The following is a 14,352-nucleotide window of genomic DNA, read 5'->3' as shown; positions in this document are numbered from 1 at the left end:
TAGCTAGTTTTCGTCCAGGAAATAATAGCTAGTTTTTGTACAGGAATTTATAGCTAGTTTTCGTACAGGAAATAATAGCTAGTTTTTGTACAGGAAGTAATAGCTAGTTTTCGTACAGGAAGTAATAGCTGGTTTTCGTACAGGAAATAATAGCTAGTTTTCGTACAGGAAGTAATAGCTAGTTTTCGTACAAGATGAAATAGCTAGTTTTCGTACAGGAAGTAATAGCTAGTTTTCGTACAGGAAGTAATAGCTAGTTTTCGTCCAGAAAATAATAGCTAGTATTCGTACAGGAAGTAATAGCTAGTTTTCGTACAGTAAACAATAGCTTGTTTTTGTACAGGAAATAATAGCTAGTTTTCGTACAGGAAGTAATAGCTAGTTTTCGTATAGGACGAAATAGCTAGTTTTAGTACAGGACGAAATAGCTAGTTTTCGTACAGAAAATAATATCTAGTTTTCGTACAGGAAGTAATAGCTAGTTTTCGTATAGGAAGAAATAGCTAGTTTTTGTACAGGAAGTAATAGCTAGTTTTCGTACATGACGAAATAGCTAGTTTTCGTACAGAAAATAATAGCTAGTTTTCGTACAGAAAATAATAGCTAGTTTTCATACAGGAAGTAATAGCTAGTTTTCGTATAGGACGAAATAGCTAGTTTTAGTACAGGACGAAATAGCTAGTTTTCGTACAGAAAATAATAGCTAGTTTTCGTACAGGACGAAATAGCTAGTTTTCGTACAGAAAATAATATCTAGTTTTCGTACAGGACGAAATAGCTAGTTTTAGTACAAAAAATAATAGCTAGTTTTCGTACAGAAAATAATAGCTAGTTTTCATACAGGAAGTAATAGTTAGTTTTCGTACAGGAAGTAATAGCCAGTTTTCGTACAGGAAGTAATAGCTAGTTTTCGTACAAGAAATAATAGCTAGTTTTCGTAGAGGAAATAATAGCTAGTTTTCGTACAGGACGAAATAGCTAGCTTTCGTACAGGGAATAATAGCTAGTTTTCGTACGGGACGAAATAGCTAGTTTTCGTACAGGAAATAATAGCTAGTTTTCGTACAGGAAGTAATAGCTAGTTTTCGTATAGGAAGAAATAGCTAGTTTTTGTACAGGAAGTAATAGCTAGTTTTCGTACATGACGAAATAGCTAGTTTTCGTACAGAAAATAATAGCTAGTTTTCGTACAGAAAATAATAGCTAGTTTTCATACAGGAAGTAATAGCTAGTTTTCGAACAGGAAGTAATAGCTAGTTTTCGTACAGGAAGTAATAGCTAGTTTTCGTACAAGAAATAATAGCTAGTTTTCGTAGAGGAAATAATAGCTAGTTTTCGTACAGGACGAAATAGCTAGCTTTCGTACAGGGAATAATAGCTAGTTTTCGTACAGGAAGTAATAGCTAGTTTTCGTATAGGACCAAATAGCTAGTTTTTGTACAGGAAGTAACAGCTAGTTTTCGTACATGACGAAATAGCTAGTTTTCGTACAGAAAATAATAGCTAGTTTTCGTACAGAAAATAATAGCTAGTTTTCATACAGGAAGTAATAGCTAGTTTTCGAAATGGCGAAATAGCTAGTTTTCGTACAGGAAGTAATAGCTAGTTTTCCTACAGGAAGTAATAGCTAGTTTTCGTACAGGACGAAATAGCTAGTTTTCGTACAGGAAATAATACCTAGTTTTCGTACAGGAAATAATAGCTAGTTTTCGCACAGGAAGTAATAGCTAGTTTTCCTACAGGACAAAATAGCTAGTTTTCGTACAGGAAGTAATAGATAGTTTTCGTACAGGAAGTAATAGCTAGTTTTCGTACAGGACGAAATAGCTAGTTTTCGTACAGGAAGTAATACCTAGTTTTCGTACAGGAAGTAATAGTTAGTTTTCGTACAGGAAGCAATAGCTAGTTTTCGTACAGGACGAAATAGCTAGTTTTCATACAGGAAATAATAGCTAGTTTTTGTACAGGAATTCATAGCTAGTTTTCGTACGGGAAATAATAGCTAGTTTTCGTACAGGAAGTAATAGCTAGTTTTCGTACCGGAAGTAATACCTAGTTTTCGTACAGGACGAAATAGCTAGTTTTCGTACAAGATGAAATAGCTAGTTTTTGTACAGGAAACAATAGCTAGTTTTCGTACAGGACGAAATAGCTAGTTTTCGTACAGGAAATAATAGCTAGTTTTTGTACAGGAATTTATAGCTAGTTTTCGTACAGGAAATAATAGCTAGTTTTTGTACAGGAAGTAATAGCTAGTTTTCGTACAGGAAGTAATAGCTGGTTTTCGTACAGGAAATAATAGCTAGTTTTCGTACAGGAAGTAATAGCTAGTTTTCGTACAAGATGAAATAGCTAGTTTTCGTACAGGAAGTAATAGCTAGTTTTCGTACAGGAAGTAATAGCTAGTTTTCGTCCAGAAAATAATAGCTAGTATTCGTACAGGAAGTAATAGCTAGTTTTCGTACAGTAAACAATAGCTTGTTTTTGTACAGGAAATAATAGCTAGTTTTCGTACAGGAAGTAATAGCTAGTTTTCGTATAGGACGAAATAGCTAGTTTTAGTACAGGACGAAATAGCTAGTTTTCGTACAGAAAATAATATCTAGTTTTCGTACAGGAAGTAATAGCTAGTTTTCGTATAGGAAGAAATAGCTAGTTTTTGTACAGGAAGTAATAGCTAGTTTTCGTACATGACGAAATAGCTAGTTTTCGTACAGAAAATAATAGCTAGTTTTCGTACAGAAAATAATAGCTAGTTTTCATACAGGAAGTAATAGCTAGTTTTCGTATAGGACGAAATAGCTAGTTTTAGTACAGGACGAAATAGCTAGTTTTCGTACAGAAAATAATAGCTAGTTTTCGTACAGGACGAAATAGCTAGTTTTCGTACAGAAAATAATATCTAGTTTTCGTACAGGACGAAATAGCTAGTTTTAGTACAAAAAATAATAGCTAGTTTTCGTACAGAAAATAATAGCTAGTTTTCATACAGGAAGTAATAGTTAGTTTTTGTACAGGAAGTAATAGCCAGTTTTCGTACAGGAAGTAATAGCTAGTTTTCGTACAAGAAATAATAGCTAGTTTTCGTAGAGGAAATAATAGCTAGTTTTCGTACAGGACGAAATAGCTAGCTTTCGTACAGGGAATAATAGCTAGTTTTCGTACGGGACGAAATAGCTAGTTTTCGTACAGGAAATAATAGCTAGTTTTCGTACAGGAAGTAATAGCTAGTTTTCGTATAGGAAGAAATAGCTAGTTTTTGTACAGGAAGTAATAGCTAGTTTTCGTACATGACGAAATAGCTAGTTTTCGTACAGAAAATAATAGCTAGTTTTCGTACAGAAAATAATAGCTAGTTTTCATACAGGAAGTAATAGCTAGTTTTCGAACAGGAAGTAATAGCTAGTTTTCGTACAGGAAGTAATAGCTAGTTTTCGTACAAGAAATAATAGCTAGTTTTCGTAGAGGAAATAATAGCTAGTTTTCGTACAGGACGAAATAGCTAGCTTTCGTACAGGGAATAATAGCTAGTTTTCGTACAGGAAGTAATAGCTAGTTTTCGTATAGGACCAAATAGCTAGTTTTTGTACAGGAAGTAACAGCTAGTTTTCGTACATGACGAAATAGCTAGTTTTCGTACAGAAAATAATAGCTAGTTTTCGTACAGAAAATAATAGCTAGTTTTCATACAGGAAGTAATAGCTAGTTTTCGAAATGGCGAAATAGCTAGTTTTCGTACAGGAAGTAATAGCTAGTTTTCGTACAGGAAGTAATAGCTAGTTTTCGTACAGGACGAAATAGCTAGTTTTCGTACAGGAAATAATAGCTAGTTTTCGTACAGGACGTAATAGCTAGTTTTCGTACAGAAAATAATAGCTAGTTTTTGTACAGGAAATAATAGCTAGTTTCCGTACAGGACGAAATAGCTAGTTTTCCTACAAGAAATAATAGCTAGTTTTCGTACAGGAAACAATAACTAGTTTTCGTACAGGGAGTAATTACTAGTTTCAGTACAGTAAGTAATAGCTAGTTTTCGTACAGGAAATAATAGCTAGTTTCAGTACAGGAAGTAATAGCTAGTTTTCGTACAGGAAATAATAGCTAGTTTTCGTACAGGAAATAATAGCTAGTTTCAGTACAGGAAGTAATAGCTAGTTTTCGTACAAAAGTAATAGCTAGTTTTCGTACAGGAAATAATAGCTAGTTTTCGTACAGGAAATGATAGCTAGTTTTTGTACAAGAAGTAATAGCTAGTTTTTGTACAAGAAGTAATAGCTAGTTTTCGTACAGGAAGTAATAGCTAGTTTTCGTATAGGAAGTAATAGCTAGTTTTCGTACAGGAAGTAATAGCTAGTTTTTGTACAGGAATTCATAGCTAGTTTTCGTACAGGACGAAATAGCTTGTTTTCGTACAGGAAATAATAGCTAGTTTTTGTACAGGAAAAAATAGCTAGTTTTCGTACAGAAAATAATAGCTAGTTTTCATACCGGAAATAATACCTAGTTTTCGTACAGGAAATAATAGCTAGTTTTCATGAAATAATACCTAGTTTTCGTACAGGAAGTAATAGCTACTTTTCGTACATGAAATAATAGCTAGTTTTCAAACAGGAAATAATAGCTAGTTTTTGTACAGGAAAAAATAGCTAGTTTTCGTACAGGAAATAATGGCTAGTTTTCGTACCGGAAGTAATACCTAGTTTTCGTACAGGAAATGATGGCTAGTTTTCGTACCGGAAGTAATACCTAGTTTGCGGTCAGGAAATGATGGCTAGTTTTCGTACCGCAAGTAATACCTAGTTTGCGGTCAGGAAATGATGGCTAGTTTTCTTACCGCAAGTAATACCTAGTTTGCGGTCAGGAAATGATGGCTAGTTTTCGTACCGCAAGTAATACCTAGTTTGCGGTCAGGAAATGATGGCTAGTTTTCGTACCGCAAGTAATACCTAGTTTGCGGTCAGGAAATGATGGCTAGTTTTCGTACCGCAAGTAATACCTAGTTTGCGGTCAGGAAATGATGGCTAGTTTTCGTACCGCAAGTAATACCTAGTTTGCGGTCAGGAAATGATGGCTAGTTTTCGTACCGCAAGTAATACCTAGTTTGCGGTCAGGAAATGATGGGTAGTTTTCGTACCGCAAGTAATATCTAGTTTGCGGTCAGGAAATGATGGCTAGTTTTCGTACAGGAAAAAATAGCTAGTTTCCGTACAGGAAATGATGGCTAGTTTTCGTACAGGAAAAAATAGCTAGTTTTCGTACAGGAAATAATAGCTAGTTTTCATACCGGAAGTAATACCTAGTTTTCGTACAGGAAATTATAGCTAGTTTTCATACCGGAAGTAATACCAAGTTTTCGTACAGGAAATAATAGCTAGTTTTCTTACCGGAAGTAATACCTAGTTTGCGTACAGGAAATAATAGCTAGTTTTCGTACCGGAAGTAATACCTAGTTTGCGTACAGGAAATAATAGCTAGTTTTCGTACCGGAAGTAATACCTAGTTTGCGTACAGGAAATAATAGCTAGTTTTTGTACAGGAAAAAATGGCTAGTTTTCGTTCAGGAAATAATAGCTAGTTTTCATACCGGAAGTAATACCAAGTTTTCGTACAGGAAATTATAGCTAGTTTTCATACCGGAAGTAATACCTAGTTTGCGTACAGGAAATAATAGCTAGTTTTCGTACAGGAAAAAATACCTAGTTTTCGTACAGGAAATAAAAGCTAGTTTTCGTACCGGAAGTAATACCTAGTTTGCGTACAGGAAATGATGGCTAGTTTTCGTACCGGAAGTAATACCTAGTTTGCGTACAGGAAATGATGGCTAGTTTTCGTACCGCAAGTAATACCCAGTTTGCGGTCAGGAAATGATGGCTAGTTTTCGTACCGCAAGTAATACCTAGTTTGCGGTCAGGAAATGATGGCTAGTTTTCGTACCGCAAGTAATACCTAGTTTGCGGTCAGGAAATGATGGCTAGTTTTCGTACCGCAAGTAATACCTAGTTTGCGGTCAGGAAATGATGGCTAGTTTTCGTACCGCAAGTAATACCTAGTTTGCGGTCAGGAAATAATGGCTAGTTTTCGTACCGGAAGTAATACCTAGTTTGCGTACAGGAAATAATGGCTAGTTTTCGTACAGGAAAAAATACCTAGTTTTCGTACAGGAAATAATAGCTAGTTTTCATACCGGAAGTAATACCTAGTTTGCGGTCAGGAAATGATGGCTAGTTTTCGTACCGCAAGTAATACCTAGTTTGCGGTCAGGAAATGATGGCTAGTTTTCGTACCGCAAGTAATACCTAGTTTGCGGTCAGGAAATGATGGCTAGTTTTCGTACCGCAAGTAATACCTAGTTTGCGGTCAGGAAATGATGGCTAGTTTTCGTACCGCAAGTAATACCTAGTTTGCGGTCAGGAAATGATGGCTAGTTTTCGTACCGCAAGTAATACCTAGTTTGCGGTCAGGAAATGATGGCTAGTTTTCGTACCGCAAGTAATACCTAGTTTGCGGTCAGGAAATGATGGCTAGTTTTCGTACCGCAAGTAATACCTAGTTTGCGGTCAGGAAATGATGGCTAGTTTTCGTACCGCAAGTAATACCTAGTTTGCGGTCAGGAAATGATGGCTAGTTTTCGTACCGGAAGTAATACCTAGTTTGCGGTCAGGAAATGATAGCTAGTTTTCGTACCGGAAGTAATACCTAGTTTGCGGACAGGAAATGATAGCTAGTTTTCGTACCGGAAGTAATACCTAGTTTGCGGACAGGAAATGATAGCTAGTTTTCGTACCGGAAGTAATACCTAGTTTGCGGACAGGAAATGATAGCTAGTTTTCGTACCGGAAGTAATACCTAGTTTGCGGACAGGAAATAATAGCTAGTTTTCATACCGGAAGTAATACCTAGTTTGCGGTCAGGAAATAATAGCTAGTTTTCGTACCGGAAGTAATACCTAGTTTGCGTACAGGAAATAATAGCTAGTTTTCGTACAGGAAAAAATACCTAGTTTTCGTACAGGAAATAATAGCTAGTTTTCATACCGGAAGTAATACCTAGTTTGCGTACAGGAAATAATAGCTAGTTTTCGTACAGGAAATAATAGCTAGTTGTCGTACAGTAAGTAGTAACTAGTTTTCATACCGGAAGTAATACCTAGTTTGCGTACAGGAAATAATAACTAGTTTTCGTACAGGAAATAATAGCTAGTTGTCGTACAGGAAATAATAGCTAGTTTTTGTACAGGAAAAAATGGCTAGTTGTCGTACAGGAAATAATAGCTAGTTGTCGTACAGTAAGTAGTAACTAGTTTTCATACCGGAAGTAATACCTAGTTTGCGTACAGGAAATAATAGCTAGTTTTTGTACAGGAAAAAATGGCTAGTTGTCGTACAGGAAATAATAGCTAGTTGTCGTACAGTAAGTAGTAACTAGTTTTCATACCGGAAGTAATACCTAGTTTGCGTACAGGAAATAATAGCTAGTTTTTGTACAGGAAATAATAGCTAGTTGTTGTACAGGAAATAATAGCTAGTTTTTGTACAGGAAAAAATGGCTAGTTGTCGTACAGGAAATAATAGCTAGTTTTTGTACAGGAAATAATAGCTAGTTTTCGTACAGGAAAAAATACCTAGTTTTCGTACAGGAAATAATAGCTAGTTTTCATACCGGAAGTAATACCTAGTTTGCGTACAGGAAATAATAGCTAGTTTTCGTACAGGAAATAATAGCTAGTTGTCGTACAGTAAGTAGTAACTAGTTTTCATACCGGAAGTAATACCTAGTTTGCGTACAGGAAATAATAACTAGTTTTCGTACAGGAAATAATAGCTAGTTGTCGTACAGGAAATAATAGCTAGTTTTTGTACAGGAAAAAATGGCTAGTTGTCGTACAGGAAATAATAGCTAGTTGTCGTACAGTAAGTAGTAACTAGTTTTCATACCGGAAGTAATACCTAGTTTGCGTACAGGAAATAATAGCTAGTTTTTGTACAGGAAAAAATGGCTAGTTGTCGTACAGGAAATAATAGCTAGTTGTCGTACAGTAAGTAGTAACTAGTTTTCATACCGGAAGTAATACCTAGTTTGCGTACAGGAAATAATAGCTACTTTCCGTACAAGAAATATTAACTAGTTTTTTTGTACAGGAAGTAATTGCTAGTTTTCATACAGGAAATAATAGCTAGTTTTTGTGCAGGAAATAATAGTAAGATATAAACTGCCTTTAAGTTACTTATGAGAAAATCTTCCTAAACATTGATAATGAAAGAGTCCATCAATCATAACTTAGCCATACCAAAATAGAAGTTATTTATAGGCCTAGACAGAATCATGAATATTTTTTTAAATATCAAATTACGTTTCATTTTCCAGATATAACGTTGTCATCCTAGCTGTGACATACGTCGTCCCCATGATTGCCATGATCATCTGTTACGCTGTGATTGGTAAGTCGTCTACCCAAAAATTAGCCTACGCTGCCATTAGTAGGCCTATCTCTAACCTAATTATCGCATGTCTAATAGATTGTACAAGCAAATTTGTCTATGATAAATGTTCTTGATAATTATCCTAAAATGCCAATGGTAGATCTAGTCTCCTAGGCCTAATTTGAACTTAATCGTCGTATATTTAATCCTATGTGTGAGCTGAGGTGTTACTGTTAGGCCTAGTCTTTACAAAATTCTAGAGAAAAAAAAGTTAGGTCTAATATTTCTTAATCATTCCTATTGTGGATTTCAGAAGGCTCTTAAAACTTAACCTAATCTTAAATGATTTAATAGGAAATTACATAACCTCTCACAATTTAGTTCTAATAAATGATACTACGATTGGCCTCTCTCTCTCTCTCTCTCTCTCTCTCTCTCTCTCTCTCTCTCTCTCTAAAAGCCACATATATTATTACATAACGTCTCACAATTTAGTTCTAACAAACGATACTACGATTGGTCTCTCTCTCTCTCTCTCTCTCTCTCTCTCTCTCTCTCTCTCTCTCCTAAAGGAAAGGCCACGTATAGTATTACATAACGTCTCAAAACTTAGGTCTAATAAATGATACTATGATTATTCTCTCTCTCTCTCTCTCTCTCTCTCTCTCTCTCTCTCTCTCTCTCTCTCTCTCTCTCCTAAAGGCCACGTATATTATTACGGTATATAACATGTTCATGACAGCTTCGCTGATTGGCCCCAGCGACATCGGAAATAGGGTCTTAATAAAGAAAAAAAAATAATAAAAATAATAACATCAACAATAATCTACCAGACCGTTCTTTCTGTAAAGAGAATAAGTCAATCCCATAGCGAGCGAGGAAATGGATAACAAAGAATAATATAAGAATAATATAAGAATAATATAAATAGCAAATTGGGAATACGAAATTATATACTTAGAATACTTCAAAAGAAAGATACTTTTCTCTTGCTTGTACGATGCATCTCATAGACGCTAAAGTCTTTATTTTTCGTGTAGATTTTAGTTAACCAATAATTATCTTTTTTTTTAATTCATAATGCCAAAATACTTTTAAATTAAAAAAGATGCAAAATTAGGAAAGTTATATGATAGCTCAAATAAATAAAAATATAACATTGTTTTTGTCTAAATGGTTAAATTCAGTTAATTCTAAAAGGGCCGATACCGGGATTGGGAACTGTTAAAGTCTTAATATGTGCAAATTTTAAGACTTTTTTAACCGTTTCATTTTTGCGACAATATATCATAAGTTAGGGTTAAAGTGAAAACGATGCATGTATTAATAATAATAATAATAATAATAATAATAATAATAATAATAATAATAATAATAATAATAATAATAAGATACTGATACACAGCATCATCATCATCATAATAATAATAATAATAATAATAACAATACTAATCATCATCATCATCATCATCATCATAATAATAATACTGATACTCATCATCATCATAATAATAATAATAATAATAAAAATCATCATCATAATAATAATAATAATAATAATAATAATAATACTGATACTCATCATAATAATAATAATAATAATAATAATAATAATAATAATACTCACCATCATAATAATAATAATAATAATAATAATAATAATAATAGCACTGATACTCATAATAATAATAATAATAATAATAATAATAATAATAGCACTGATACTCATAATAATAATAATAATAATAATAATAATAATAATTTGTTCCCACAGGATGCAAACTGTGCGACCCTTCCACTGTCAAAGCCTCCAGACAAACAGACAACTTTAAAAGTAAAAGGAAGGTAAGAAACTATGTTGTTTGTAAATAACAATAAAAAAAAATGTAAATATTCAACTAAGTGTAAACATGACGTAATCAACAGAATTACGACAGAGAGAAACAAGATAAGTAATTTTTTTTAAATGGCGTAACGAAAATCATTCCTGTTCTGGGCTATTTTGTATTTTATTATTATTATTATTATTATTATTACTACTACTAATTGCCAAGCTACAACTCTAGTTGGAAAAGCAGGATGCTATAATGCCCAGGGGCTCCAACAGGGAAAATAGTCCAGTAAGGAAAGGAAACAAGGAAAAAAATATATTTTAAGAACAGTAACAATATTAAAATAAACATTCTCTAGTTTAAACTATAAAAACTTTAACAAAGCAAGAGGAAGAGAAATAAGATAGAATAGTGTATCCGAGTGTACCCTCAAGCAAGAGAACTCTACCCCCAAGACAGTGAAAGACCATAGTACAGAGGCTATGGCACTATCCAAGACTACTAGAGAACAAAGGTTTGATTTTGGAGTGTCCTTCTCCTAGAAGAACTGCTTACCATAGCTAAAGAGTCTCTTCTACCCTTACCAAGAGGAAAGTGGCCACTACACAATTACAATGCAGTAGTTAACCCCTTGAGAGAAAAAGAATTGTTTGGTAACCTTAGTGATGCCAGATGTATGAGGACGGAGAAGAATATGTAAAGAATAGGCCAGACTATTCGGCGTATGTGTAGGCGAAGGCAAAATGAACCGTAACCAGAGAGAAGGATCCAATATAGTTATATCTGGCCAGCCAGATGACCCCATAACTCTCTAGTGGTAGTATCTCAACCGGTGGCGGGTGCCCTGGCCAACCTACTACCTCAAAAAATTATGTAATTTTAAATCATTTTGTTCTTTATAACATTTTAGACATTTCATTTTATTTCAGATGTTTAAACTGAGTAGAGTAACTCTCTCTCTCTCTCTCTCTCTCTCTCTCTCTCTCTCTCTCTCTCTCTCTCTCTCTCTCTCTCTCTCTCTCTCTCTCTCTCTCGTATGTTCATATCTAGACGTGTTTTTGAGTGTATATATATATATATATATATATATATATATATATATATATATATATATATATATATATATGTATATATATATATATGTGTGTGTGTGTGTGTGTGTGTGTGTGTGTGACTGGTACAGCAATGTGTAGAATATAGAAATCCACCTTTGATGGTATTTGTGGACTATGAAAAGACTTTGATAGTGTTCACCTGCCAATTTTGTGGAGATTCCTGTGTTATCATGGAGTTCCTCTTAAATATGTAAATTTCATTGTCTGTTCATGAGCGTAGCAAGTGCAAAGTTAATGTTAGTGGGGTCCTATCAAATAGATTTCCAGTGAACAGTGGAGTACTCTAAGGGAATGTGTTGTCACCTATGTTGTTTATCCTCCTTATGGATTCTGTAATGCATAGAATAGATGGGGACGGTGGAGAAGGATTGTACTGGATTAGTAACAGGAAATTAGCTGACCTAGACTATGCTGATGATGCTGTCCTTATTAGCAGAAAACATTTCTGGCAAAGCTTGCTTACCAGAATGCATGAAATATCACATGATGTTGTACTCTAGATAAATAGAAAGAAGACAGAGATGATGAGAACGGAATATGTAATGGAAGATGAAATATCATTAGGAGGACGAAATGAATAACGAGGTGGAATCATTTAAGTATTTAGGAACTATGATTGCTAATACAGTCTTAAGAATTTGAGTTTAATGAAAGATTGAAAAAAGCAAAGCAGACAATGACTAGGTTAAGTAAAATTTGGAAATCAAATCGCCTAAAATTACATATAAAAACCTGGCTATACATCAGTTTAGTGAGATCGGCATTACTATATGGACATGAATCATGGTATAACAATGAAACAATATTCAACGGGTTTAGTAGATTTGAGAATAAAGCCCTCAGAAGAACACTGGGAGTTAAATGAAGGACAGGATTAGAAATGAAACTATAAGAGAGATTACTCGAGTACCATATGTGAATGAGATCATGGTGAGGGGTAGATGGTTTGGGCATGCTCTTCACATTCCCCAAGAGAGATTAGTTCACCAAACTTTCAACGGGGCTCCACAAGGCACTGGAAGAGTTGGAAGACACAGGCCTACATGACTGAGGACAATGAAGCCTGAAGTAGGAGATGATGAATGGGGAAATACTGATTTATAAAGCTCAGGACATAGACAATTTGCGAAATCTAACTGGGGCCCTTTGCGCCAATAGGTGTGGGAGGAGATGGTGATGATGATGATGATATATATATATATATATATATATATATATATATATATATATATATATATATATATATATATATATATATATATATATATATATATATATATATTCAGCCGCTACTACTCCACTGCAGGATAACGGTCTCAGACATATCCTTCTACTCGCATCTGTTTATGATCTTTCTATGTCAGTCTATAACAGCAAAGTTTCATAGTTCGTCAATTCATATATATATATATATATATATATATATATATATATATATATATATATATATATATATATATATATATATATATATATATATATATATATATATAACTACTTTTACTCTCCCACTTAGCCCCCACACCCTGTCACCTACCTCATCCATCCCAGATAATTCTTGGAAGAAATTTGATATAAGTGCTATTATTCATAAATATATAACTCTATAAGACTTATAGAAATCACTATAACTTATATAACTCGCAAAGACTTACCTTTTGTCCAATGAGCTCGAGTTTAGGTCCTTATTTTCACGTCAAAAACTTTGGCCGTTCGAAATCCTCGTTGTTTTTTCGGCACTGGTTTGAAAATGTTTTCACACCCTGTATACAGGAACAGTTTGGTGTAAGCTGATAACACTAACGCTTTATGAAACAATGATAACTGATCATTTAAGAATGAAAGTATATAACACTGATTATTACTTATATTAGAAATTAAATATACCTGATATGTCATAATGTAACAAAGACATAGGCCTAATTGAAAACTTTAGTACAAAATAACGCTTTATGAAACAATAATAACTGATCATTTAAGAATGAAAGTACATACCACTGATAATCATATTAGAAATTATATATATCTGATATGTCATAATGGAACAAAGACATTGGCCTAATTGAAAACTCTATTACAAAATAACTCGACTTCAATAATTAATTAATTGTCTCGAATTAGCCTACTGCCACAACACTCATCACTCATTGATTAATTAATATTCCAAGAAGATTGAACCATCTATCACAATACAATTTGAGATAATTAATTGTCAAAGATTATCAAAAAGCAGAAAATAAGTATATGTATTTGTCCTATTTTATCTAATTGAATGTGCTGACATAAGTCTGTCTTTATAGTTTATTTATGAAATAACTATTTCAGTAATGTTATTGATCTTAAAATGTTTTATATTAACTGTTCATTACTTCTCATATACTTTATTTATTTTTGTTTCCTTTCTTCACCAAGCTATTTTCCCTGTTGGAACCCTTGGGCTTAAGCATCTTGTTTTCCAACTAGGGGTGTAGCCTAGCTAATAATAATAATAATAATAATAATAATAATAATAATAATAACAACAACATTCCATACGCAAAGAATGTCTTTTTAAAACACTTGGTATTTCATAACAGCAGTTTCCCATTTTCGTTAACTAGGCTTATTTCTTAACTCTCTTATCTAAACTGACATCAAACACGAACATTATCTGTTATATCTACATTTCTTATCACCGAGTCAGATTTTACACAAGGCAGCAGGCCAATATCATCTGGCTTTGATCTAAGTACACGATAATATAAAATCCCCGAGGCACGATAGTGTAACGGGAATTGCTTGTCTTCTCGTTCACGAAGTTTACAGTGATTTTTTCAAAAACGTTGGGCAATTTATTTTCATCCAAGTTTCAAGCCTTCGACCAACAACAAAAGGAACGTTCAGATGCGCAGTTTGGCAAGATTCACCGCGATTTGTTACTGACAGATACATACACATTTCAAAGGTAAAGCTGTGAAGATCAATTCAAGTTCAACCAGAAGTAGA

At 33.8% G+C, this 14,352-nt stretch overlaps 1 protein-coding gene and 1 long non-coding RNA gene across 2 annotated transcripts in view; one reads left to right on the top strand and one right to left on the bottom strand.

The window, feature by feature from the left end:
* Window positions 1-14,352, top strand: part of LOC137628791 (tachykinin-like peptides receptor 86C) — a 178,965-nt gene that overhangs the window by 17,383 nt on the left and 147,230 nt on the right. Inside the window, exons 7-8 of the mRNA XM_068360010.1 lie at window positions 8,365-8,438; window positions 10,195-10,265. Coding sequence (XP_068216111.1) covers window positions 8,365-8,438; window positions 10,195-10,265 — 145 coding nt within the window. The remainder of the gene's footprint in view (window positions 1-8,364; window positions 8,439-10,194; window positions 10,266-14,352) is intronic.
* LOC137628794 (uncharacterized) overlaps window positions 1-14,352 on the bottom strand; it is a 184,772-nt gene that overhangs the window by 28,854 nt on the left and 141,566 nt on the right. The window contains exon 2 of the long non-coding RNA XR_011041393.1: window positions 13,023-13,130. This is a non-coding gene — a long non-coding RNA (uncharacterized lncRNA). The remainder of the gene's footprint in view (window positions 1-13,022; window positions 13,131-14,352) is intronic.

Source organism: Palaemon carinicauda, chromosome 36, assembly GCF_036898095.1.
Source record: "Palaemon carinicauda isolate YSFRI2023 chromosome 36, ASM3689809v2, whole genome shotgun sequence".
NCBI lineage: Eukaryota > Metazoa > Arthropoda > Malacostraca > Decapoda > Palaemonidae > Palaemon > Palaemon carinicauda.
This window is presented reverse-complemented; position numbering and strand designations above follow the sequence as displayed.